This window comes from Lissotriton vulgaris, chromosome 8 (assembly GCF_964263255.1).
Source record: "Lissotriton vulgaris chromosome 8, aLisVul1.2, whole genome shotgun sequence".
NCBI lineage: Eukaryota > Metazoa > Chordata > Amphibia > Caudata > Salamandridae > Lissotriton > Lissotriton vulgaris.
In genome coordinates this window covers 1,373,609,849-1,373,636,188 of record NC_141696.1, presented here as the reverse complement: position 1 = coordinate 1,373,636,188, position 26,340 = coordinate 1,373,609,849, and the positions used below count along the sequence as shown (strand labels likewise).

Sequence of the window (26,340 nt, the reverse complement as noted above, 5' to 3'; positions counted from 1 at the left end):
CCCACCCACAACCTGAACTCGGACAGACCTAGAGGTGACTCATAAGTAATCTGGTGCATGAAAAAACACATGACTTGGAAAAAGCAAATACTCTACGGAAATGAGTAATTGAAAAAGCATCATCGTTTTACTAATGCTGTTTAACATGTCAGAACAAAAACAAAATGCATGATAGCGCGGCCGCTGATGGCGGTTGTATCATTCTTTAGCATGCATACATCACAACGCATGCGTATGCCTGGAGAATGACGTGGGTAGCATTTTCGTATACTTTTTGGTGACCGATCGAAGATTAGACCAGTCAATAAAAACAAAAACACTAAGTGTGTTAAAGTGCTTTTGTGGACGTTTGGCACTAGTTTTATGTCTGGCAGTGCAAAAAAATCTAGGTTTAAAAAATGACTGCTGGGGCATAGCTGCCAAGTTTTCAATTTGCTTATGATGAACATTTCCCTGTTTCCAGTGCTCTCATATGAGATAGTTTAACGACTTACGTATGACAGACAATTTGAGTGACACTTTTTTCGAAAATACAATAAAACAGTCATGACCATTTCATGAATACAGTTCCAGAAATCATCGCCTTTTGTATAACATTATTGTCTAGAGTCTTTAAACATTTGCAACGCTCCAGAAAGGTTCATGCCTGGTCACTTCCTATCCTCCTGCATTTTGGGACTTTAAAGCTCGTTTTTAGGTCGAGCCCTGAGCCAGCGCACAAGCGCTGCTCTGGGGTAGTTGAGTACGGGAGAGGAGCCACGCCCACTCCTCCACCCATATTTTTCACTGGCTTGTATCTTTGTCCTTTTTAAATGCTGCCTTGCGATTGGTTTGTAGGCTGGTTAGCCCCTCCTTATGACAGCCATGATGTCATTTGTATCCTTCTCTCCACCCCCGCCTGCACTCCAGTTGTTGGCACCTTCTCGCCCCCTACCCACCCGGCATGACACTCCTGTTTGTAAGGCAATAGGTCTTGCGTAAATGCGAGTCCTATTGCAAATGCTTGTTTATCTTCTAACAGGAAAAACCAAAAATATTCGGTTGGATCAGCAAACTGGTATTGCCCTTGCACCGTCCTGTATTTGGTTTTAATGAGCTGTGTAGAGGTGCCAGTGAGGGGGCTCCGACTTAGGAGATTGGGAAGGAAGAAGCGCAACATAGATTTTGATACATATTTATCTTTATTGATGCTATTAAAGAGAAACATGATCCAGTGGAATGTAAATGTAAAATGTTGTATTACTTGTATAGTGCCCGGGTCTCTCCGGCGCTTGTACGAATACCGCTGTGGAACCCTTCCTGGCTTTTTCCCTGTGAGTCGCCGACTCCTGGGCACCCCCAAGGTGCAGCCAGGCATCCCAGCGCTGTTGGGGCCGTTCTGGAGATTAAGCAAGCTATTGCCTAGAGTTGCAGAGTGGGGCCCATGATTAGAATAGGCACTGAGGCGAGAATCATCAGGTCTGAGGAAATTGAGCCCAAGACCCGCCGAGGCGGGTATTGAACCCTGGTCCCAGGCCAGACCTCTGCATCAGGGTCTGCCGCTCTAACCATTGTGGTGGTCATGAACCAGAAGGGGACAATCCCAAATACTTTAACTCTGCCAGCCATAATTGTTCAAGCCATTTAAGGTGAACGGGCAAGTCAGTCACAGACAAAATCACAAAAAGCAAAATGATCAATCTGGTCTAAAAAGCTATGGTTGACTGAAGGTGCCAAAAGCACAAGTTACTTACCTTCGGTAACGATATATCTGTAAAAAAACAGTAGTTAGTATTAGATTCCTTACCTTAGAATATCCCCAGGAGTCAGACTGGATCCGGAAAATTTTGCGTAGCAGTACCCCTGCGCGTCGGTAGGCTTTGTCTGCGGCTCCACGTCCCTCGTTGGGGCCGGGATGAAGTTGGAGTACTTAAGACGCCGCCCTCGCGCGCTGACGTCAGTTCTTATACATAGCTTTTCCGCGCCAGAAAAGCAGAGCCATGATAAAAACCAACACTGGTGCCATTAAACTTGGGCCCTGAAAGGGGATGACCTTAACCCTAGATATCGGTTCGCAGAACGGGGAGAATGGATGGGGCGGTAAGGAATCTAATAATAACTACTGTTACAGATATATCGTTACCAAAGGTAAGTAACTTGTGCATCTGAAAGAAACAGGTTAGTATTAGATTCCTTTCCTTAGAATAGATACCCCAGCAATACCAGCCCCGGTGGTGGGTCTGCAAACCAATGATCACACCAGAAAGTCCTGGAGAACAGAACGGCCGAAAAAGCCATTTCTCCAGACTTGGCTGTCCAGGCAGTAGTGTCTTTCAAAAGTGTGCAGCGAGGCCCACGTAGCTGCCTGACAGATGTCCTACAAGGGGACACCCCGACCCAGGGCAGTAGTAGTCGCCATGGCCCGAGTGGAATGGACCCTCAGCCCAACAGGAGGCTCCTTTTTAGCCAAAGAGTAGCATACCTTGATGCACAACACGACCCACCGAGAGATGGTCCACTTGTGCACCGCCTGACCTTTCTTAGCACCCACGTAACCAACAAAGAGTTGGTCATCCACCCGGAACTAGCGTGTGCGATCGAAATAGAATGAGAGCGCACGTTTTGGGTCCAGACGGTGGAGCCTCTCTTCCTCTTTCGAGGGATGCGGAGGCGGAAAGAAGGTGGGCACGGTGATGGACTGCCCGATGTGGAAGGCTGTGACTACCATGGGCAGGAGAGAGGGTCGCGTCCACAACACAACTTTGTCCGGATGGACAGAAAGGAAAGGAGGTTTAGAGGAAAGAGCCTGGAGCTCACTCACTCTCCTGGCAGAGGTGATGGCAACCAGGAATGCAGTTTGAGAGTTAGGAGACGAAGAAGACAGTTATGAAGTGGCTCGAAAGGAGCGCACATCAGATAAGTCAGAACAAGGTTCAAGTCCCACTGAGGCATCACGAAAGGAACAGGAGGAAACATATGAGTGATGCCCTTCAAAAACCTATTTACAACTGGGGACTTGAACAAAGAGGGCTGATCAGGGAGCCTTATGAAGGCGGAAATAGCAGAGAGGTAGCCCTTGATAGTGCCCAGAGCAGAGCCCTGCTGGGCAATAGAAAGAAGAAAGAGGAGACCCTCTGAAAGAGGGGCAGAAAGGGGATCCACAGCCTTTTCTGTGCACCATGCCACAAATTTGTTCCACCTGCAGGTGTATACCGATTTTGTGGAGGGACGCATGGCTGCCAGAATCACATTACAGACTTCAGGAGGCAAGTCAAATGGCCTCAACTGCCGCCGCTCAATCTCCACGTATGTAAGTGGAGACTGGACAGGTTTGGGTGGAGGACCGTCCCCTGCTGCTGCGACAGAAGGTCCTCCTGAAGAGGCAGATGAATCGGGGGATCGACAGACATGCTGAGTAACTTAGGATACCACTATCTTCGTGCCCAGTCCAGAGCCACAAGGATAACATGGGCCCGGTCGCATCTGATCTTCTTCAGCACTCTGGGCAGAAGTGGTATAGGCGAAAAGGGGGAACAGCGTTTACAACGCAACTTTTACCACGCAGTACCTTTACCACGCAACTTTTACAACGCAAGTCGTTACAACGACTTGCGCTGGGGGCACTGTAGGATAGGGAATAGTTTAATTTACTATCCAAAACCTATCCCTACTAATTACGGGGACTGGAGTTGGAATAGTAAATTAAACTATTAATTATCCAGCACCCCCCAACGCAAGTCGTTGTAACGACTTGTGTTGTAAAACCTGCGCGGTAAAGGCATGCGTTGTAAAGGCATGCGTAGTAACGACATACATCCGGCAAAAAGGCGTATAACAGACCGCAGCTCCACTCGCGACGAAAAGCGTCTCTGAGCGAGTGCTGCCTTGGAAATTCTAACGCGCAGAACTGAAGACATTGCGCGTTCTCTTCTGTGGCGAATAGATCTAACCAAGGCTCTCCCCACTGCTGAAAGAGGCCTTGCGCCACGTCGGAGTTCAGATGCCATTCGTGATCCATCATGCACCGACGGCTGGGTTTGTCCGCCCTGGCGTTCAGGGAACCCGCTAGGTGTTGAACCACCAGGGTCACGCCCTGATGTTCCAGCCACTGCCAGAGGCGCAGAGGCTCCAGGCATAGGGTCCACGACCCCACCCCGCCCTGTTTGTTGCAGTACCACATGGCGGTGGTGTTGTCCGCGAACACTTGCACTACACTTCCACGGACAGAGGGGAGGAAGGCCTTCAGTGCAAGCCGGATCGCCCGCAGCTCCAGAAGGTTGATTTGGAGCCGGGACTCCGCCGGAGACCAGAGGCCTCTGATCTCCGCCTCTCCCATGTAACCCCCCCACCCCCAGCCCTGGAGGGACGCACCCGTCACAACTACGTGCTCCGGTTGGGATAGGGAGAGGGATCTGCCACTGACCCAATCGCGATCCGTGAGCCACCACTGCAACAGTCTTGCAGCGCCCTCCGAGATGAAGACATGGTCGGACAAGTTGCCCTGATGCTGGGCCCACTGACACTTCAGGTCCCACTGCAGAGCCTGTATCCGGCACCTAGCGTGATGCACCAGAAGGATGCAGGAGGCTATCAGCCCCAGAAGCCACAGCGTCAACCTGACCAAGACTCGGGATAATGGATGAAAGATCGGAATCAGAGCCTGAATATCCCGGACCCGCTGTTCGGGAGGATAAACCCGAAACTGCGCCGAGTCTAGAACCGCTCTGATGAAGAGGAGCTTCTGAGAGGGACACAGGTGTGAGTTGAGCACATTGATGGAGAACCCCAGCAGGTGCAGGAAGTCGGCCGTAGTCTGGAGGTGGCTGATGACTGTCTGGGGCGAGCCCGCCTTCAACAACCAGTCGTTGAGGTAGGGGAAGACTGAAACCCCTAACCTCCGCAGATGAGCTGCGACCACCGCCATCACTTTCGTGAATACCTGTGGGGCGCTGGTGAGGCCGAAGCGGAGCACAGTAAACTGAAAGTGCTCGTGGCCTACCGTGAACCGCAGGTAACGCCGGTGGGCCGGCAGGACGGGGATGTGAAAATAAGCGTCCTGCAAGTCCAATGCTCCCATCCAGTCTCCAGGGTCCAGGGCAGCTAAGACGTGAGCCAAAGTCAGCATCTTGAACTTCTCCTTCCGGAGGGAGCCGTTGACGTTCCGCAGGTCCAAGATAGGGCGTAGGCCCCCTTTGCCCTACTTGGGTACAAGAATGTAGTGGGAGTAACAACCACACCCTACTTCTGGCCCAGGAACGTGCTCGATGGCCCCCTTGGCCAAGAGGGCCGTAACTTCCTCTCGCAGAAGATTCAAGTGATCCCCCGACACGCGGTGGTACTGCGGTAGTGTGGCTGGAGGGATCGCCTCGAAGGGGAGGGAGTAGCCCCTTCGGACGATTTGCACCACCCACCTGTCCGAAGTGATGGTGCGCCAGTGAAGGAGGTGATGGCGAACCCTGCCCCCCACTGGCGTCGTGTGGGCCTGAAAGCTCGGACTAGGAGGGCTTTGAGGCGGATGCTGCGGGGGTGGATGTGGACTGGCCTCGCCTATGTCCCCGGGCACCGCCACAGCGGTTACCACGTCCGCCACCACACTGGATGTTAGTCTGCAGCCCGTGGCTGGCAGGACGTGTGGGGGCGCCCCTTCCTTGGCCATGAAAGGAGCGAAAGGCAGCAGGCTGCTGGCGCGGGGCCGACTGGCCCAAGGACTTGGCCGTAGCCCTGGAGTCCTTAAAGGGCTCAAGCGCACTGTCTGCCTTGTCGCCAAAGAGGCGAAGGCCATCAAACGGCATGTCCATAAGGGTGTTTTAGGCATCAGCCGAAAAGTTGGCGGACCTCAGCCAGGCATGTTGACGAATCACTACCGTCGTTGCCATCGCTCTACCTAGCGAGTTCGTTGTATCCAGTCCACACCGGATGGAATACCGTGCCGCATCCCGACCCTCCGCAAGGGCTTGGGCGAGTTTAGTCCGGGCCTCCTCCGGACATTTTGGCAGCACGGCCGCGACCGTGTCCCAAAGAGAGTGGGTATAACGGCCCAAGAGGCACGTGGTGTTAACTGACCGCAACCCCAAACTCAGTGATGAGAACATTTTCTTGCCATACTGTTCGTACCTCCTGCAGTTTAAGGACCTCAGTGAGGAGGTTAGTCCTCACGGTCGCGACGGGGAGTTGAAGGGAGAAGGCCTTGGCTGCCCGCGTCAACACCACACTGTAGGCAGCCCCCTCTGGCGAAGTGTCTAGACCACTGGGATCCCCAAGCTCACCTGATAAGGCTGGCACTCATGTGCCAGAGGGTCCTCCGACCCCTCCCAACCCTCCTCGGGGACGGCGTCGGGGGCCACACCCTGGGGGCCAGCGAGGTCGTAAGGTCGACCGGCGATGACTCAGATCCGGAACCGGATCCAGCGGGAACCTGCGGCATCGGGACCGAAGCCGCCGATGGCGCCGGGCAGAAGCACCCGACGGCGCCGGGCCGAAGCACCCGGCCCGCTTGGGGACCCAGTCGGGGCCGATTGGCCCAAAGGCGCTGCGGAACCGGACGGAGGAGCGAGCGACCTCATGGCCATGAGGAAGGCCTCGATCTTCTCCGGCGTCGCGTTCTGCCCAGGGACCGGGGGTATGGAGCAAGCCGAACCCCCGGCCGCGTTGCGCAAGAGTCGGGGGGGAGTCAGAAGAGCGATGTCGCCTCTTGGACTTCTTGTGCCTCTTACCTGAGGACTTGGAGCCAGAGGAATGGTGTAGCCTCCTGGAGCTATGATGATTCTGGCCCCGCGATCGGTCCCTCGACCTCCTTCCGGACCAGGACCTCGAGTGGCGCGGGGCCGACTGCCGGAGCTCGAGGCGCTTGCGGGAACGCTACCACCTAGCCTTCGACGTCAAGGCCCGGCAGTCGGGGCACGACTTGTCATCGTGGTCGGGCCCCAGGCAATGCAGACACCGGCGATGGGGGGTCGGTAACCGACATCAGTCAGTTGCAGTCGATGCAGGTTTGAACCCGGGCATCCCTACCGGCACCGTCGGAGTCGTTCGACTCGAAAAACAGATAAAAAAGATCCAAAAAGTTTAGTCAAAAATTGACTAAAAGGGTATCACCTTCTCCAGACCTGCGCTTGCTGGCGCGGAAAAAAGAAGAACCGATGTCAGCGCGCGAGGGCGGCGTCTAAGTACTCCGACAATGTCATCCCGGCGCCAACGACGCCGACGACAGACGCGGAGCTGCAGAAGACGCCTACCGACATGCAGGGGTACTGCTACGCAACATTTTCCTGATCCAGTCTGACGCCTGCGGATATTCTAAGGTAAGGAATCTAATACTAACCTGTTTCTTTCAGATACAAGACATGGCCACTTGACAGTTATTTCAGAGGCCTGCTACATATCCCCTTAATCCACCTAAAAGAAATAACATTATATACTGGAATTGCATCGGTGCTCTTCAACTTTAGGCAGATGAAATTAAAATATATGCCCATTTTATAATTTACCTAAATAGTTTTTGAGCCCTTCAAACCTGTTCTTGGCACAACGCTACGCAGGTTAAGATATATACAATTTACTTGGACTGCAAGGAGTTGGCCACTGCCATGGAGCACCATGAGGTCATAAGGCAGGTGAGCTGCTATCATACCTTAATTCCCTGTCAAAAGTTGCCTCATTATGTGCAGCACCTTTAGCTTTTAATAGATTTGTCAGTGAACGGTATGTTGCATTTTGGGACTTGCAGTTTTGCTTTTAATTTGAGCTGTCGACGAAGATGCTAGTATGCACGGAAGGTGCCAAACATGCTTGAACCTTAAGGTCAACAACGTGACTGTCAGTGGTAAAGGAGGGGACACCCAAATCTGCAGCTGTAGTCAATTTGCGCCCCTAAGAATGTTGTGCCTGGGACCCCAGTGCTGCCCCCCGCCCCACCCCACACCACTGGCTGCAGTGGCTGTCCAGCCAGAATGGGTATGGCACTGCTCGCACTCACTAGCCATGGCTCTAAAGGGCTAAGCGGTGCGGAAATCCAGGTTTTTCCTTCAACAGACAAGTAGGAACAGCTCTTTCAACTCTATTTTGCTACTCAAGGGGTTAGAAGGAGGGAGTAAGAGAGGAATGTGCTGTCATGTCACAACAAATGCATTCTGAATTACCGCATGTAGATTTCATGGAGTTTGCAGTCAATGGCACGGATGAAACAAAAAAATATTCTTTCATTGTTAGGCAGTGTGGGAGAAGGGGTTATTAATTAAAGCAAATTAGATCGCAGGTAGTAATATGCGAGGGTAATACAGCAGCAAGAGGATTATTTGGCTTTGAACCGCTAGATAGTAACTACTTATGCCCAGTTGTTTAACAGCAAAGTTACTAACAATAGGGTGTTAGATTAATAGTCGCTTACGGTCAAGGAGATAAAATATGTTAGAAATTAAAACTATCCTGAAATTAGAAAAAAGCTCTACTTGAATACCTATATATAAAAAGAGTGCCCATGCGTTCTTGTTTTTATCTGCAACTATTTTCAGATATTATTCATTTGCACGAAGTGGGCACTGCGAGGCCTCAGGCAACCACATAATCACATCCATAACCGAGTCTAGTTGAAGTGCTCTCAGCCTGGTCCCCTTCCCCTCGCAGCACTGCAGGCTAACAGCACAGCTTTTACTCTTGGTTGTAAGAGGGTTTCGAAGAGCAAATGAAGGCAGTCCAGAGAAGCTAATTTTCCTGACTTAAGCATTTCAGCATGGTGATAACGGAATCAGGCACTAAAATGCGTTAGTCTAACTCCCCATGCGTGCACCTTGGCTGGGGTGAGGGAAACAACTGGGAGTGGGCAGGGGAATAAATCAAAAACGAGCACAGGTGGGTAGGGAGCACAGGGGTGGGGTAAGGTACATGAAGTACATGGGAAAGTGCAACACAGAACAGGTGGGTGGGGGGTAAGGAAAATAGGGAGAGAGCTGGAAAACACATGTACTCTGAAGTAGGGGATAACCAAAAAGAACAAACATTCCCTAAAAATGAGCAGTGGAAGAACATAAGTCAGCTGGTTAAGAGGCTATGCTTAGGGGAGGGACAAACACAAGATGGACAAGGAAAGCCATTGAATAAGAAGCAAGTAAATGAGTGAAAGTCAATCAATGGTAATCAATAGATGGGCTCCAAATTCTTGGTAAGCTTGCAATAGGTATTCTGCTACCAGACAGATTGCGCTGTCTAGGAGGTTCAACCTAAAAAGAGGGTGACATTTGCCAATTGCAGTTAGGGTAAAAAAGAAGTGTAAATGTGCTCTGACATAGTTATTTGCTCACATACAGGCTGCCATTTAAAATATTGTATAAATGTATAATTGCAGGAGTTAAGGTGCTTTTCCAGGAATTTTCAGGTTATTATACCACTAAGAGTGAATTACCCACTTGCTGGAGAAATCTGTGGGTATCTAGTCACAGGTTTGAACAATTATAAAATAGGGTTATTGTGCCTGCAGTTAAACAGAATGTGTAAAACCGAAGTCAAAGATTTACGTTTTATGTAGAGAGCTCCTTTGTTACTGCTCTTAGTGCAGAGATGCATGTGTGGCCTATAGGTCACAAGTTACAAGCATTTACAATACAATATGTCTCGCAGCATTAAAGTTTGAGTTACTGGCATTGTAAATGACAATGCTTTGCATTAATTCTTTTTTTTATTTGTAATTTGTATATAAACATTGTTTGTGAATGGTTAGCTGTTGCTTATGCGAAGCAAAGTTGGCAGTAATATAGAGTGCTAGTCTTGCTTGTTATAAGCATGCTGATTTAAAGCGCTCCGATATGTGCGGGTAAAGTTTGTGCTATATAAAAGTGAAAACTAATAAATAAATTTAAAAAAGCCTACCTGTACCACGGCCCTTCTTATTCTGCGATGCCACATATCTTTAAGTCCCTGTATTTTTATTAACTGCACCCGGCTGAGGGAAACCTCCACGACAGGAACAACGTGTTGTGGGGCAGACACGGGCAATGTAGCCACTGTCCTGTGGCTGCACCGCGGGGTAACAGTGTAGGGGCAGGCAGTTGGTAGTGCTGTGCCATAGTAGTGTAGTTCTCTGTGTATGCTGGGCATGGGGATTGCTATTGTCTGAGAAGAAGTGGTGAGAAGGTGCCGGTTCGGTATGCCTGCTTCCTGATCTTGAGCAGGCGACAGTTAAAAACAAGTTACAAACTAATGCAGCCTAAGACTTCAATCACGCTTCATAGTATCAAAGCGTGCTGGGCCTCAAAGTGGCTTATTTACATCTTATTGTGTGTTGTCGTCCTACATGGCACATGTGTGTCCTGCGCATGCGTTCCGCTGCGCTCTCCTGCAGCCAAACACATGTTTGATGCACACATACAAGATACAAATTTGTCTGTGCTCTAGTCTAAACAGTCGTGAACGGATATGTGCTGGTTTCTGATATAATGCTCTAAATGTTATGGTAGGTTTTTAAAGCGCTGGTATCCCGGAGTTTCTTGGCACTATAGAGGGCAGCAACATAATCATAATGTTTACACTGCAGTGGACTTTAGTCCATACCAAATGACTTTTATTAATGGAAACCCCGTTGCTAAACATTAGCGTTTGGTAGCTTTAAGCATTAGCGTTTATTTTTTAATATTTGTCTTATGAATTTAACTTTTTATGTTTATCCATGACAACGAAACAAAGAAGGAATTGTATGTTTTCTGAAACGTATTACAAACGGAAATATGTGTATTTCCAACCAGAGGCCGGAGCGCCGACATTTGCGAAGCATGCATATACAGTAAGCGCGCAACGCCCATAGGGCTCAAAGGACTCAGCCTGACCCTCCTCCCCCCGAAATTTGGTTCTAGTTGCGCCTCTGATATACAGTACAATATCTTCAAAACCTTTACCCAAGAGAAAGCGTCTTCATTCTTTAAAAGACTATACCGCTCCCGCTAGATTATGCTGTCATGCCCCAAGTGGGAGTGTTTACCATCCCGTCACAAAATCACTTTCATACACTGAATGTCCACACTTCCCAAAAGAGGATGTCCTTTCTTCGAGAACAAGCGTATTCATAATATTCGAATGTATGCCCGTACTAGCAAGCAACCCAGCGCGGGAAGGCCATCAACTACCTACTACTTACACGCACCGTCCGTAAATAATCCACCCTAATATCTTCGTACGTTCTTAGACTTGGACTCCTAAAGGATATCATTTGTTCGTAATTCAGGTATTTCCTAGTCAAACACCAACCAATCCGATGCCTGAACATATCCTGGGCGTCTTCTGGGAGTGGACGGCAGTGCTAACGTGTAAATGACATTGGAGTAGAGCATTGGGTGTCCGGTAGCCAATCGTAGTGCGACATACAGAATCCTTAAGCGCTGACTGGCTGTGGAGTCCGCACATGCATTTTTCTGACCAGTCCTCTGACAGTCAATGGCTGCTGTCTAGTTTAAAAGAGGGCAGTGCTTGGCTGAGGAGGTGAGCGGGTGGAAAGGTTTGCGGGGACATCGCGGTCCAGTTCGCATATTGGCTTCAGCAATGGTTAGATCCTATCAGGATATAATAATGGCTGAGGGCATGGGAGACCTTTTCGGTTGGTGCTCACATTTGTAGAGGGGGGGAGGGAGGGTCTCGGTGCGCTCGTGTGTGTGTGTGTGCGCGTGTGTATGTGTCCGCCGGCAGGGGGGGGGGGGTGTCTCTGTATGTGTGTGTGCGCATGTGTGTTTGAAAGCAGGGGGAGGTGTGGTTGTGTGTGTTGGAGCTTCTCAGGAGACAGGAGATAGCCATAGCGAGCGCATTTGCGCGTGCGGCCCGCTCCGATCCGATTCTTCACGATGCGCGTGGCCAGCTATTGTCTCCTGGAAAGCTGAGTCGCTGACAATAGGTCTCAGGCGAGACAGCGCTTTGCGCTGTAAACGCCACGAGACCTAAAAAACCTTGCAGTACATAGTCAAGGATCTGCATTTACTCTGAAAGACAGAGTGTAGAAACGTCCTGTTTCTTTTTCAGTCTTTCTTCGTTCTAAAGTTGGTAAAAAGGGTTCATTTTGCCAGTAATAACGACTAACTAGTAAGAGTTATATAGTTAGTTATTAGTGCACTTACTAATATAATCATATCCGGGGCGGCTCCTCTGCAATGGCGAAGGAGCGTTGCCCCACTGGCTCAGAGCAGGCAGGCGAAAAATAAAACTAGTAACTATAATGGTTTAATTTTCTATTTACTGGCTCTAAACCACCATGCGCAGAGAGGGGCGGGGTGAGGAGGAGTGCTATATGAACTTTAAAGTGCGCATGTGTATTTGGCCAGCCGTCTCAGGTCAGCCAAACACACATGCGCACTTCGGTGTATTTTAGAGCCGGGCTGGAGAAATTGCACAGACTCCCTTGGTCTAGTGGAGCATCTTTTCAACTCCCTCAGGTCAATCCCTGCGCTGCTCTCATAGCACGGGAGCAGCGCAGGGATCGCACAGGGAGTCTAATGCTGCCCCAGTGCTAGCTGGGTCCAGGTGCAACATTGGAGGCGGCCAGCAGTGCAAGGTAAGTGTTTTAAAAATGTTTTTATTAACCCCCCCACGCGCTCATCCACACTTCTTCCGCATGCCACACCTACTCTTCATTGCGTCAGCCGTCACTGCAGCATGTACATATGTTCGGTCTGTAAATTGCACTGGGACAGTCAGCACATTTTTACTAAAGCAGGCCAGGATCTGGCTCAATAATATCTGCCTTCTCAGTCTCAACACTGCGCTCAATGTACTGCCATCTTTTTGTTGCGATGACGACTGTTCAAGCACCAGGGGTTCCGATTTAGGTCTCCTACGATAACAGTTTACCAGGCCATAGAGGGAGGAAACAATGGCCTGGAGGTCATACAGTGGTCCCAAGTGACAGCGGAATGTAGTTGTACGTTTCACCGTCTAAGGTGGCACTCTGCATTCTGGATCATCTGGAAACTGGAGGGATCACGGTCCCTATTTTCCCCTTCATCCAGGTGCACCTCTTTTCATACAGGGCACACGGACAGTCAACCGAGTGCGTTCAAAGAGAAGCAATCACCATCATGGCAGAGCTTTGACTCGTGTTTACTTGGTACTTTGTGTGCAAGACGGGGACAGGAGGGAGACCATAACTAAGTGCAAAATGTCTAATCACTGCTCAAAGCATCCCTTAATGAATTTGCATGTAGGGACTCTAAACAGAAAAGATGGCTTTTCCTGTTTGTGCTGGTGGAAAATAGGCAGCCACAAATAAGTTTAGAAGCATTTACTTCAAGGCTCCTATGAGCAAGCTGATGACAATAGGTCGTGTTCACCATTATATTATGCACCCCTAGAATTGAGTTGGCCAGCTTCTAAAACATTTTGAACAGTAGGGCAACAGACTCAACAGCATCTTGGCATAATGATTGTCTGTTGTGTTACCCCTCTCAAGATTACGGCGTTTACCATCAGGAACGGCAACAATATTCCATCTTTTTGCCTTCCCCAAAGTGTACCCGCATCCATGCAACCATAATTCCGCGCGTTATTACGGCGTTTACCATCAGGAACGGCAACAATATTCCATCTTTTTGCCTTCCCCAAATTGTACCCGCGTCCATGCAACCATAATTCCACCTTTTTGTTGCAGGCCAAACGTTAATCACCTGTATGAAGTGACTGAATGTGTTAGAGTATGAATGAAATTTTAGATGCGAATGCCTGTTGAGCCCCCCGTTTTATCCCCCGGAGTGAGTGGAACACTGTATTTTTCTATGTACGTTTGTCTATGAATTTACGTCCGTCCATGAAATGATGAACAGCACTGATGATTTTATGAATTTTTGTATTTACTATTTTTTTGAATACCTTGCTAATATGATTAACTGCACTAAATCAAACAAAATAAAAAATATATTTTTTCTATAAAGAATGATTTGACTGTGGTCCATTCGCCTTCTTGGTCCTGGACATTCACTTGATATTGCTCCCTCCCAATCAAAACTGGATTCCCACCTGGGACCACTATTCATCGTCCTTGGCAGGGTGATTTTTTCTATTTGCGCACCCCCCTCAAGATTGGACTTCACATCTCACACTAGGGAAGACTGATTTTGACTCAATACTGTTTATTTGGCAAGAGAACTGCTAATCTTTTACTGTCTTCAACAGAGTCTGCTCTGAACACGAGGTTCTCCCTCGTCCGAAGGTACAACAACCAACAAATGTCACAGAGTAGCATCCAGGACGCCTACACCTTACTTCTGTGAACCATCGATTTTATTTCAATGATATTCATTCCAGTGCATCCTCAGACTGAGGGCCTGAGGCGAAGCACCCTGGAGGATGCTGTGCACTGAAAATGCTCTCTATGGAATACTAACATCAGAAACGTCTTATGCCACTTTCAGATCAGTATGTGAAAGAGGAAGTGATCCAGAGATAAGCCTACCAGAGGGCCTTATGGATCCAAAAGTGTGTAGGAAATGTGACCATATTTGAAGTGTGTGCTTCCTAAAGAACTTGTTGAGAAAGCACATACACACTATTGGATGAAGACCTCTCTCCGTTTTAAGCAGTATAAAATACCTTCAGTAACAACCTTTGCATTTTCTCAGAGACTATCCTTCTCCACAGACCTTATGGCGATGGGCCTCAACTATTGCATCATGATGTCTGTATGAAGGATGGAGGGAGTAGATGAATTTCTTCATAAGATGGAAAATGGAAAACTAAGTTGAATTATCTGGTGGACACACCGATTGTTTTTCACCGATAGAAGGTCTGCTCATAATCTACCACATGGTATCAATTATGCCTTTCAATTGGCACCACAGCCCTCAACTAAGAGGAGGGTGCACTGTAGGTGTGTAGGGAGGGGGTGTAGGTGTTAACACTCCTCTCACAACAAAGTGCAACAAGACCAACTCATTAAAAACGTTTGGAGTGTTATTGTGTCTTTCTGTCTAAGCCGTTTTCAAGACAGGGAAACCAGAACTGTATAGGAGGGCCTTATCAGGGTCTGGAAAGGTATGGACAACTATTTCCTCTGAATTTCAAGTTTGCTTGGCTGAACTTTACTGGCAGAGAAGGGCAAACCAAGACAAGCGACCCAACCTCCTCTGTATGAATCTTTCCAATGAATAATCATCCATTTGGTGAACAAACGTTAACCAGCACCATAAGACTAGAGACAAAGAAGTAAAAAACAAACTAGCCCTGGCAAGACCAATGTGGTTTGCACATGACAGCAGGATGCAGACCTAAAGGTTTTGCCAGTGCTCTTCCCCCAACCCAGACAGCCATTACATTATGAGCAAGGCCACATGTAGGAGCCGTATCACAAACTGCACTTTCTAGTACGTTTAGCACAACTACAGTAGGTCTACTCACATACTATGAAATGCTACTCACAAAGCTAAGGGCGGAGACCACCTCTCCTATATTTTCTATGTATAAGCCTCCGCGAAGCCTGCAGAGATCGCTCCACACATGGGTATATGGTTTAGAAGTAAATGTGGGAGAAACCTGGGGGAGTGGCTGGAAAATGGGGAATATTTACTACTAAATGGGAGGGATTAGGGAGAGAGGAAGAGGGGCTTAGGGAGGGATGGGAAGGGTTTAAGGAGGGATATGAAGTACAAAAACACAAAAATGTGTGCTATTTACAAACCACACTTCTAAAGTTAACAAAAAGGACAAGAGACAGTAGCAAATATACTCAGCCCGGCCTTAGAGAAACTCCAGCACCACAAGGCTACTCACAAGTACACTACCACAGAAAACAATGGAGGCAGGGACTTAATATAAAAACCCATAAGAAATAGTGTTCAATAACAAATTTTTATTTTTAAATTACATACATAAAAATAACGTAAGTGTTAGTAGTAATATTTCATTTACATTTGTTATTTAATTACATGAATATTTTACTTGGTTTAAAAATAATTAAACATATAAAAAACATTCATAAGTGTATATTAATACTGTTTAATAAATAATTCTATATAAAAATCAGAGTGGGATATAAAAAAAGTTTTGGGAATAATTACAAATTAAAATAATATATTTTATTTATTGAATAATTAAACATTTAATTGATAAATGATTGTGTGTAGCATGTTATGTTTTAGTTCTAGGTTTATTATAAGTTAATTTGCATTTTTATTTTACATTAATTTTTTTTCATAGATATTAAACGTTATTATTTTTTCCAGTACTTTATCATACGGAGATCTCCGTTAGATGGCAGAAATTTTCCTCTTTCTAATTGTAAAAAGTTATTACCTTTACACTCGTAAATCCTGTTTTAGCAGGTTTCAAATCCAGATTTGAGGGGTTTGAAATGTGTAAGTCTGCACCTGGTAGTAAACATACACTTTTGAAATGGTAACTAGAAAATAAGTGTAAAGTCACTACTAGGTGCAGAAGTTAAGTTTACACATGAAAGTCTACACACCTAAATTTATCTGTGCGAATAGGCTCCTAAGTGCCTATTGAACCCAACAGTTTTGTTGCAGTCATCTAAAGTGGTCTGTATGAAAATCTTAAAAATAAGGCAACATGACTTCGCCATTTCACACCAAACGCCTGGAACAGCATCCCTGTGTAATCACCGGAACCGCCCCAACCCTGCACCTGTTTAGGAAAGAGCTGGAGACACACCTTTTTAAGAAACATCGCACCAAAGATCAGTCCACATCTGCTCAAAGAACCCAGCTTCCCCTCCAATCACTTGTTGACTGTATATTTGCCTTTGACCATAAGGCATAGGATCCTGATTCATGACTAGAGCTCAAGGACCATGTGGATGAGACCGCTTAACCTTAATTTTAAACTCAAGTTATAATTGGAGGACTTAAAGGCTACAAACTGAAAACAATTTAAAAGCAAGACAGATAATGGAAATTTAGGATGAAAACCCAAGTGAGTACAATTTGCGAGGATGTAGATCATAGCAGCTATGGTACATAAAAAAGAACATTAATTTAAAATCACAAGCACTATGGATAAGAACATTATTACTCATAATGAGACAGTGAGATCCAAGACTGATGCCATTGTGGTGCAACAAAATGGCAAACAGATTAATTGCTCAAAGCTTTCCAGATCCAGACTGAGACCTGGTGATACTTTGAGATGTGTAATCTCTGGGAATAGATATCTACTGGAAAGAAGATTAATAAACCAAATTATATTTGCTATGAATAAAACTAGAATAATCTCATAACAATAACTTGTTTTATACAGCTTTTAACACCACATAGCTGTAAGTGGCAGGTGTTACTACAGTCCTATCTGTCCCTTCCTTGGTTTCGTAATAAAGGTTTTCTTAGAACCCAAAACACATAATGGCAGTTTCTCTTTAAGAAAGTCTTCACATACTAGGAGAGCTGCGGTGTCAAACTAGTTTCCTATGAAAGTCAGTACGTTAGCTTACTAAACTGATCAAACCTTAGTGTTTATTCCCTCCCAGGAGTGCTCTTGTTGCCCTCAGTAAGAAAGCAATCACAATATGATCATCTTTCATCTTCTAGTACGATGCACTTACCTTACATCTTGTTAATGCACCAGTGGTATCAGAAATACCTCACACAGGCGTTGGATTTGCTTCTGCCCCAGCAAAACTTAAAGTGCTAAAATCGACTGTGTGCGCCATACGAACGATCCCCAGTTCATGGCATCCACCATCAGTTTACTGTAACAGTCTGCTGTGCAACAGAACACATCGTCTGAGGAGCCTGAGTCTTCCTGCGCATGGTATCTTCCTTCTTTGTGCCACTACATAGGATGCTGCGCTCCCTGGCCCCAATTCACAGCGGTAAACTGAGAGGAAAGCCGAACTTCATTAATTTCGGTATTCACAAAGGGTATTTACTACTCGTAAATGCCCTTTGTAAATCCCAAATGTCATAAAGTGTGACTTTTGGTATTCACAAAGGATATTTACGAGTAGTAAATGCTCTTTGTAAATACCAAAGGTCATTAAGTTCGACTTTCTGCTCAGTTTACCTTTATGAATCGGGGCCTCTGTTTTGAAATGCTTCATGGTAGCGCTCACGTATATCCACCTTTCTGCTGGCAACAGTTGCAGGAGCCAAGAAAAAGGATTAAACAGATAAATACTACTGGCCATATTTCTTGAAGCTATTGACTTTTATTTACTTCCCTGGTGATGAGACTTTATAAGTTAGTCCTCAATTTTGAGAACAAATGTTTAAATGAATATATGAACGCATACACACTTATATAGCACATCTATGTCATTTGAGATGGTATCAGTGATGCTATCAGTGATGTCACTGACAATATCTTGAGAGATGTAATATGTGAGATCATAAGTAGTGTATTGCAGGGGGCGCAAGTTATAGTTAGGTCATGTAACTAAAACTGCTGAATTGTACTGGCTTTGTACATAAGAAATCCGAGCCCAACTATAACGTCCTTGTAACTTGTTTTTTTAGTGAATTTCGAAAGTTTTTTTAATTTCTATTTCTGAACTAGAACGTCCCTGTAACTTTTGTTTTTTTCCAGTGAATTTCTATGGGTTTTTAATGTTATTTTCTAACTATAATGTCCCTGTAACCTTTAGTATTTTTTTGTGAATTTCAACTATAAAGTTATTTCCTAACTATACCAACCCTGTAACCTATGTTTTTTTAGTGCATTTCTAAGGTTTTTAAAACATTTCCTTAACTGTAACCTACAACCTTTGAGTGTGTGTGATTGGCCGAATAGGTCAGTATGTGCGTGTCTGAGTGGGTTTGTGGGTGTGTGAGGTTCTATAGTTATGTGAGTAGGTGTATGAGTGGGTTAGTAGTTGTGTGAGTGGGTTAGTGGGTTTTGTTTGAGTGGGTGTCCGAGTATCTATATAGGTGTGTCAATAGCTGTGTGAGCGACAGGGCCGGAACAGAACCTTACCTGCCCCTTTATCCAACTGGAGTACTTCGTACTGCTTAATCAGTAAGTGCTACATCGTTAGATAATAACTGGTGCATATTCTACACGACAGCTGCATAATGGACCATGAGGAAATGTCTCCAATGACAATGTGTTCATGTCATTTCTGCATTGTGATAGTTCCTCGAGCATCTTGAGCCACAAATCTGTGATAACGGGAATCCTGGTTTACACAAGACAAGACTACGAAGAGGGGAATCTTTACCAGACAAGGGTGTTTCCTCTTAACTATATGAACCAAGTGCTTCTTAGTTAGGTGGAGATTTCCTCAAAATTACACCGCATCAAAAACGCACCACCAAAATTGGGGCAAAGCGCGCGGAGAGGCCTTTTGGTAAGCTGTCTGTCAATGTGGGAAAAGGCGGGAAGACCTTTGCATATTACTAAGGAAAATGGGGCAGGTCCAAACGGACGGAGCTTGCAGATGATTTTGGGCATTTGATTGATTGATTGATTGATTGATTTTTCTATTTGTATAGCGCGCGATTGCCCGAGGGCGTCTTGGCGCTGAGAAATACCACTGGCTCATTAAAGATGTATGATTAGAGCTGTTTAGCGAAAAGCCATGTTTTAACTTCCTTTCTGAAGGATTTCAGGGATGGACTGGTTTTTATGTCTAGCGGTAGTTGGTTCCATGTTCTTGCCGTCTGTACCAGGAAACTTCTTCCGCCCCAGTTAGTTCTTCTGAATCTAGGTACCTTTATGAGTTTCATTTGGCTGGATCTGAGAAGTCTGTTTGGCTCATATAGTTGCAGATGTGTTCTTAGGAATTGTGATCCAGTTCAGTTTATTGCTTTGTATGCCAAGCATAGTGATTTAAATTGTATCCTGCTTGCAATTGGGAGCCAATGCAAGCTTTTTAGTTTATGGCTTACTTTTTCGAACTTTGGTATTTCTAGTATCAGCCTAGCTGCTGCGTTCTGCAGGCGTAGTACCTTAAGAAGCATTTTCTTCCTTGCTCCGGCATATAGCCCGTTTCCGTAGTCCAGTCTGGACAAGGCCAGTGCTGTCACCACTGTCTTGCGTGAATCATACGGTATGTAAGGTAGAATCTTTTTAATCATTTTTAAGATGTACCAGAGTGATGAAGCTAGTTTGCTTGCTTGAGCGTCGAAAGAAAGGTTAGTGTCTAACATAATCCCTAGGTTTTTCACCTTTTCAGACGACTCTGGGCATCTTCCCATATCTGCATACTCAGGGAAACTAAAAGGGAGAACCATGGAATCTGCTCTCAAGACAAGAAAGAAACCACTTGTAACAGTTATTACCGATCCGATTGTGCTTCAATAGACCAATGATGCATTCACCTCCATTAAGGATTTCAGATTGTTTTTCAACGTGGAATGCGAGCGGAACCACACTTGCTTTACGTTTGCGAAGCTCAAGAAGTTAGGGTCATTTGTGCTTTACAGAAGCGGAGCTTCAGCTGGGGCACCAGCTGTATTTATATTTGTAAGTGCTTCCCGATGAGGTTTAATTTCTGTGAAATGATTATCAGGGCCAAACTGGAACCTCATTTATTTTCCAAGAAGAGTCCATAGTTTTGCTGAAAATGTCTACCCAACTAGAGTACTTTCCATGGTTACTTAGTAAGTGCAGGAGGGGGCACGCAGCCTTCACCCTTCCCGCCTCCTGTAGTTAAATGGTACAAGGCCTTCAGATGGAGGAAGGGGGGAATGCTGCTCAGCTCCTTGGTCTCCCTGGCTTGGCCGAACTACAAAAATCAGTTCAGCTAAACCGGGGATACCCAGGGGCTGACTTCAGGCCCTTTAGATAGCTCTTTATGTGAATGTTCAAAATCTCTTTATGTGAATGTTCAAAAGCTAACAGCTGTGGCCCTGCGCATGGCTGTTCGCTGTAGAATATTACAGCAAAAGCTGGGAACAAAGGCTTTGGGCTCCGTGAGGCCTTTGTTTTACTAACTAGAACATTCTGCCCTGATGGGACGGAATGTTCGAACAGCTTTATAACCCACTGTAGATAGACTATACCAGCGGCCTTTAAAAGCCTTTGGCTGAGGTCTTTAACGCTGGAGTGGGCCTTCAGTGGCCAGTATAGTCTGCTACATCGAACTATAAAGCTATATTATTGACAAGGGAAATATAATCAAACTGAAGCATTTAACAACCTATCCGGTGAAAATGCTTTAAAATTTATCACAAGGATTTTTTTTATTGTACCTGGATTCCCATATCATTCAATGTATATGTTTATTTTAACAGATATTTTACTGTGTACTGATTCCCCCAAAAGGCCTCTACCTTTCTTTTTCACCTGACCAATTAATATATTTGAGAGGCAGGGGAAAGAAAAAGGCATATGAAATTTTGAGAGCAGCTGATCCATACCAGTTAATGGAGGTCTCTGCTGCTCCATGGTCTTCAATAGAGCTCTCAACATTCAAATGTTCAAATAAGCAGTAGACTATTTTGCCTAACAGGGGATCAGATACCATTTAAAAAACAAAAAACTTCTGAATAATTTGCATAGAAGTGCAAAGATACAGTTAGGCTCTTCCCTATATGGGTAGCCGGCAATGATAAGTTGACACCAGGTCACAACTTCCGCCTAAAGGAAGGAAAGGACAGCAGTCCCTGATGAACCACACAAAGGGATGTATTTACACAGTTACCAGGGTTAACAGGGCAACCAGTGAAGTCACAGTATCTCCCCATGGCAAGACTGTGTAAACTCCTGCAAACTCTTTCCATGCACCCAATCTCCCTCTCCTCCTGTTGGTTTCTCTCTACCCTCCTCTCTCTTTCGAAGCTTCCCAGTGTCTGGTGAGATGGGGAAAGTGACTGAGGCCTGAGAATGAAACTATGTGCCATAGCATGTGCACCATGCTGGATCTAGATAACTAACTTTTCACAATCTGAAAGTTTCTTTAAACACACAACCTTACATCCCTCGTTAGTGACATGCATACGTTCCAGCAATTCCACATCAGACTATGTGATGCCGGATTAAAGCAGAACTCACCAATAAATAGCTTAACTGTACACTAAGTGTGTAAATATGCATCACTGGATGTGTAAATGTTTGTGAAAGTGGTTTACCCCACTGTACTCTTTAACTGGGACTGTATGAACATGCACTGCTGAAATGAACTTTAACTGCAGATGCAAGAATGTGTATTGCTGAACTCCAGCACTTGAAATGTGAAAGTGTAATTCTGTATTATTGATGTGCACATCTCAGCTGTAGAAATGTAAGCCTGCACAGTGAACTGTGTACTTCAAATGAATAGATAAACACGCACTACTGAACTGTGCCTGCTGTGGATGTCTTAACATGAACTGTGTACTTCAACTGCGAGATAGTGGATTCAAATATGAATTAAACATGCACTGTAAAGGGATGTCATGCAACACATACCTTTGCAACTTTTAATGTCAAAGGCAGAGGTTGACTTTGCACTGGAGCCACTTGTTTTACTTTAACAAACCCACTAGAGCTCAACACATTTGACTTATGCACTCACTCTTTTACAGAATCCTAGGATAGGACAATGGCTGCTTCATGAATAGTGTGAGAGGAATAATCATGAATGTATGAAGTAGAACTTTCACTCCCGGCAAATTCGGTTTGGACAGAGTGACAACAAAAATACACACATTTTAGTCTAGCTTTTATATCAAGAATTTAATTATCTATACAGGTTGCTAATCGTAAAGGCTGTAGTACAGTTGTTAAGCGGCAGTTTTATATATTTATATATTTTACATTCATATCAATGAAAATACTGAAGTGCAATTATTTAAGTAGAGGCTGATTCATTCTTTGCGCCATTTGGATGGAAAAGGGAGCTCACAACAACGTTGGCATGAGGGGGGAGGACAAAACAACAGAAGGTAAGAATGCTTAAGTAATCAGATTGCCCTACAGTGCTGGTGGCAGGTCAGTTTTGCATTCTGTGCAGACAGCACAATCGGTTGCAATAGAAGTAGGACTAATGCTGACAATTATGGATGAAGAAGGCTACAATACACTGACTACACTACTGAACTGTAAGCTCCATTGAACATTACTCTATATATTCCACAGTCTCGAGTAAAAAAATGTAAACATTGGAAATACTTGCAGGAAAATGTTCTTTACATTCTTTCTTGTCAAGAGAGTTACTTGATCAAATTATATTGTTCTGTGTTCTTTAAAATGAATTTTAAAAAGCTGCAACACTTCATATGACAAACTCTAAAAATATATGGATTAATGTTATTATACTGTGCTGATGAAATCATCTATAGATTTTCAACAGACAAGTTAAAAAAAATCCAATATCTCCAACAATACAATATAAGAGGCTTCTTTCGGTAGCTATCTGTGCAAAACAAAGCGAATATAACTGAACAGCATTATAACAATACATATTCTATGGCAGTGAAAGATAATCTGTATCTTCTGTACACAAAGGTATTACAAGCTAAATAACAAACACCTGATACAGATGAGTTAACATAAAATACTTCATAACTGGGCACATTTTAACTTTCTAAATCTTAGGCAGACGTTTGGGATTAAAAAAAATAGGTAACACTGGACACAGAAAACATAAAAGATATAACAAGTCACAAATTTATGGAGAATTGGAACAGTTCTAACAGCACATGCAGCATTCCTTGATAGTGGGTCTTTTTGCAAAAATAAAACTGCAATGAAGTAATTTCATTTTGACTTTGTTTTCAAAAAGGCTAAAATATACATTAAAAAAGTTTTTAAACTAGAGTGAAGCACCTAATAAAAGGTAAAATACTTTGTTCCAGTAATGTGAAAGCCACAAAAGGACCCACTATCCTCTGTATCGGTTTTTGTAAATTTGCTTCTAGGTATGTAAATAGTTTACTAAAACATTGAGATTACATGCAACTAATGTAAAATGAGGTAAACTGCTCTGCAGTGTGTTCTTCTAGTCAGAAGGCAGTAGATGATCATGCTGGAAGTCACATGATCAAGGCTGCATCTCCCATCATCCCTCGGGGCAGTGATATGGGATAGTGGGTCTCTTTGAGGACTTTCAAGCCTGAGTGGGGGATGGACAACATATGATTCCTAGAAAAAGGAGGAAAACAACACATAAGCAAAACAAAACAATGAGCAAAATTCAAGCTAGGAAAATGAGTCAGGCATTGAAACAGCATGGTACGAAAATGATGAAAAGGGTACAGCATGCTACGAAGGGAGTGAAACTAAAACAAAAAAAAGTGCATTACAGAAGGTCTTCAAAGAGTCTTGTGGAAATGCAGCAGTGGTCACAAACTGAACTCTGCAAACAATGGCAGAAGGAGATTCAAAGCAATGCTGCATGTTTCATTTTGCAATACTAGGTAAGAAGAAGCAGAACAGAGCAGGAAAAAGATTTACTCACACTGCTGGCTTGGATCCATGTCTGTAGTGAGTTTGACATAGTTGGACGGGAATAGGCCTACATGACCGTTCACTTCGCCTTTCCACCAATCGGGATCTTCTTTGTTCAGGACATTGATGATCTGACCCTTGGCAAAAGCAAGTTCGTCGTCGTTCTGTGCAATGTAGTCGTACATACCAATTACTTGGCACACTAAAAAAAAAAAAAAAGATAAAATTAAAATATAAATCAATGCGGCTAATACATATTTTCAGTTCTGACAAAATATATCAGGACTATATTTGCGGCACAATTAATAAGAACTTTTAATTCAACGTAATGAACAGTAGGTATTGCCTCAGAAATACAACCCACAGACAGTTAGTAAAAACACTTTTTCGTAAATGGCATTGCAGAGTGTTATAAAAAATAAAACTAGTTTCTTCTACACACTGTAATTAATGGTACTGGACGTCTCTGCCTCAAAAGGATGAAAGTCTGAATTGGCCCTGCATGTATTTGCAGGAGTAACTGGGCAGGTCACGTTGGAAATCATCATTGGAACATTAACACCAGACAGCTCTGAGCATAAGAGCAGCAATTCGAGAACCGTTGATCCAACAACCCTCTTGGGGTCTGCGACTATTCACAAAATTAAATAATAAAATATTTTGAAAGTATATATAAATAAAAAAGAAAATCCTAAAATTGAAAATCTTAAACGGTATGTAAATACGAAGAAATTGAAGTTGGAAGCTAAAAATTAAGTTGGTATCCTCAGATTTATTCTTATGAGCGGTACAAGTGCATGAAACGGAATAGAATATGGACGATGGGTAACCTCAATTGAATTTAGAAAAGCTAAAACCCTCCTATTAAAATATTGATTTTATTATATTTATTTGTGAATTAAATAAAATGTTTGATCATTTGTGCATTTGTTTGGTTTCTGTATTGTTTTGCACAAATAGTGATTGAAATTGCTTAGCTGGGCCCCGGCTATCACTAATGACTCAGTGGGGGTTCCTGTATTCCAATAAGGATTCTGTGGAGGTCCCCGGATTACAGTAATACGGGGGGGGGGTCCACAGACATCAAAAGGTTGAAATCCAATGTACTACAGTCTCTGAAGTGGACCTTACAGTACAGATGTTTCCGTGAGAACATTAGCTCTTACAACACACTGATGGATTTTGTCCGAATCGTTTTTCAGACAAAGAATTATTATTTCTTCCAATAACGAAACCAAATCCCAAACTGGACCAGCTATAAGTGCAATTTGCCCACAGATACTCTTGTGTAGGACAAGAGGGACAAGGCAGAGAATTTAAAGAGGCAAGTCAGAGGGATTTCCACCCTGGACTCGGTGCCTTCATGCAAAAAAGACAGTCTAACCCCTAAGAGGGAATTAAAGTAGGTATGAAGTAAAAATTAACTGAGCAGTAGAGTAAAAATTTGGATCAGACACGACTAAGATAGTATACAGAAATACGAAAGACTTCATTAAATGCAAGCCCAATGGAGGTATCCCACTGCCTGCTGTTCCCTAATAAGTTCGTTTTCCTTGCAATTCCAGGATAGCTCATCAATGCCTACAGACTATTTCTCTCCAAAGAGCTGAACACAACCAAGGCAAGTGCCAATCATGCATTTGGTACCAGTATCAATCACAGCACTAAGGTTCAAATCTTCCAGAGAATATTGCAAGAATTGCATGGAACTTCAGCTCTGTTTTGCTAAGTACATATAACTCTTTATTCTCTGATCCACCATCAAGTCCGAATTTAGGCACTATATTGCGTAGGCATCTGAAGGTTCTAACAGTAAAAGCTTGCATATCATTTAAATAGTATCTCCTGGATTTGCAACATTTGATCTATTCTTACAATTATAGTAGTGTAGCATGTTCTGTTTTCATGTTTTGACTGGGTCATTTCTGGAGTTGTGGAGTACTTCTGCTGAGCCCACTGTTCTGTGGTCAGTCCCTCCCTTTCCGAGATTTACCTCCCCCTCTTCTACTGGCAGACAGAGGCATCAGCTACCCAGCACTCAACCTGTCACAGGTCGATCTAGTTGGTGCCTCAGGAGCC

The 26,340-nt window shown here is 44.6% G+C and overlaps 1 protein-coding gene across 6 annotated transcripts in view; it reads right to left on the bottom strand.

Annotated features, from left to right (window-relative positions):
- ITSN1 (intersectin 1) overlaps positions 1–26,340 on the bottom strand; it is a 1,645,471-nt gene that overhangs the window by 208,203 nt on the left and 1,410,928 nt on the right. For all 6 annotated transcript variants that reach the window (XM_086935345.1, XM_086935347.1, XM_086935346.1 and 3 more), the window contains one exon: positions 24,272–24,463. In XM_086935345.1, coding sequence (XP_086791471.1) covers positions 24,272–24,463 — 192 coding nt within the window. The remainder of the gene's footprint in view (positions 1–24,271; positions 24,464–26,340) is intronic.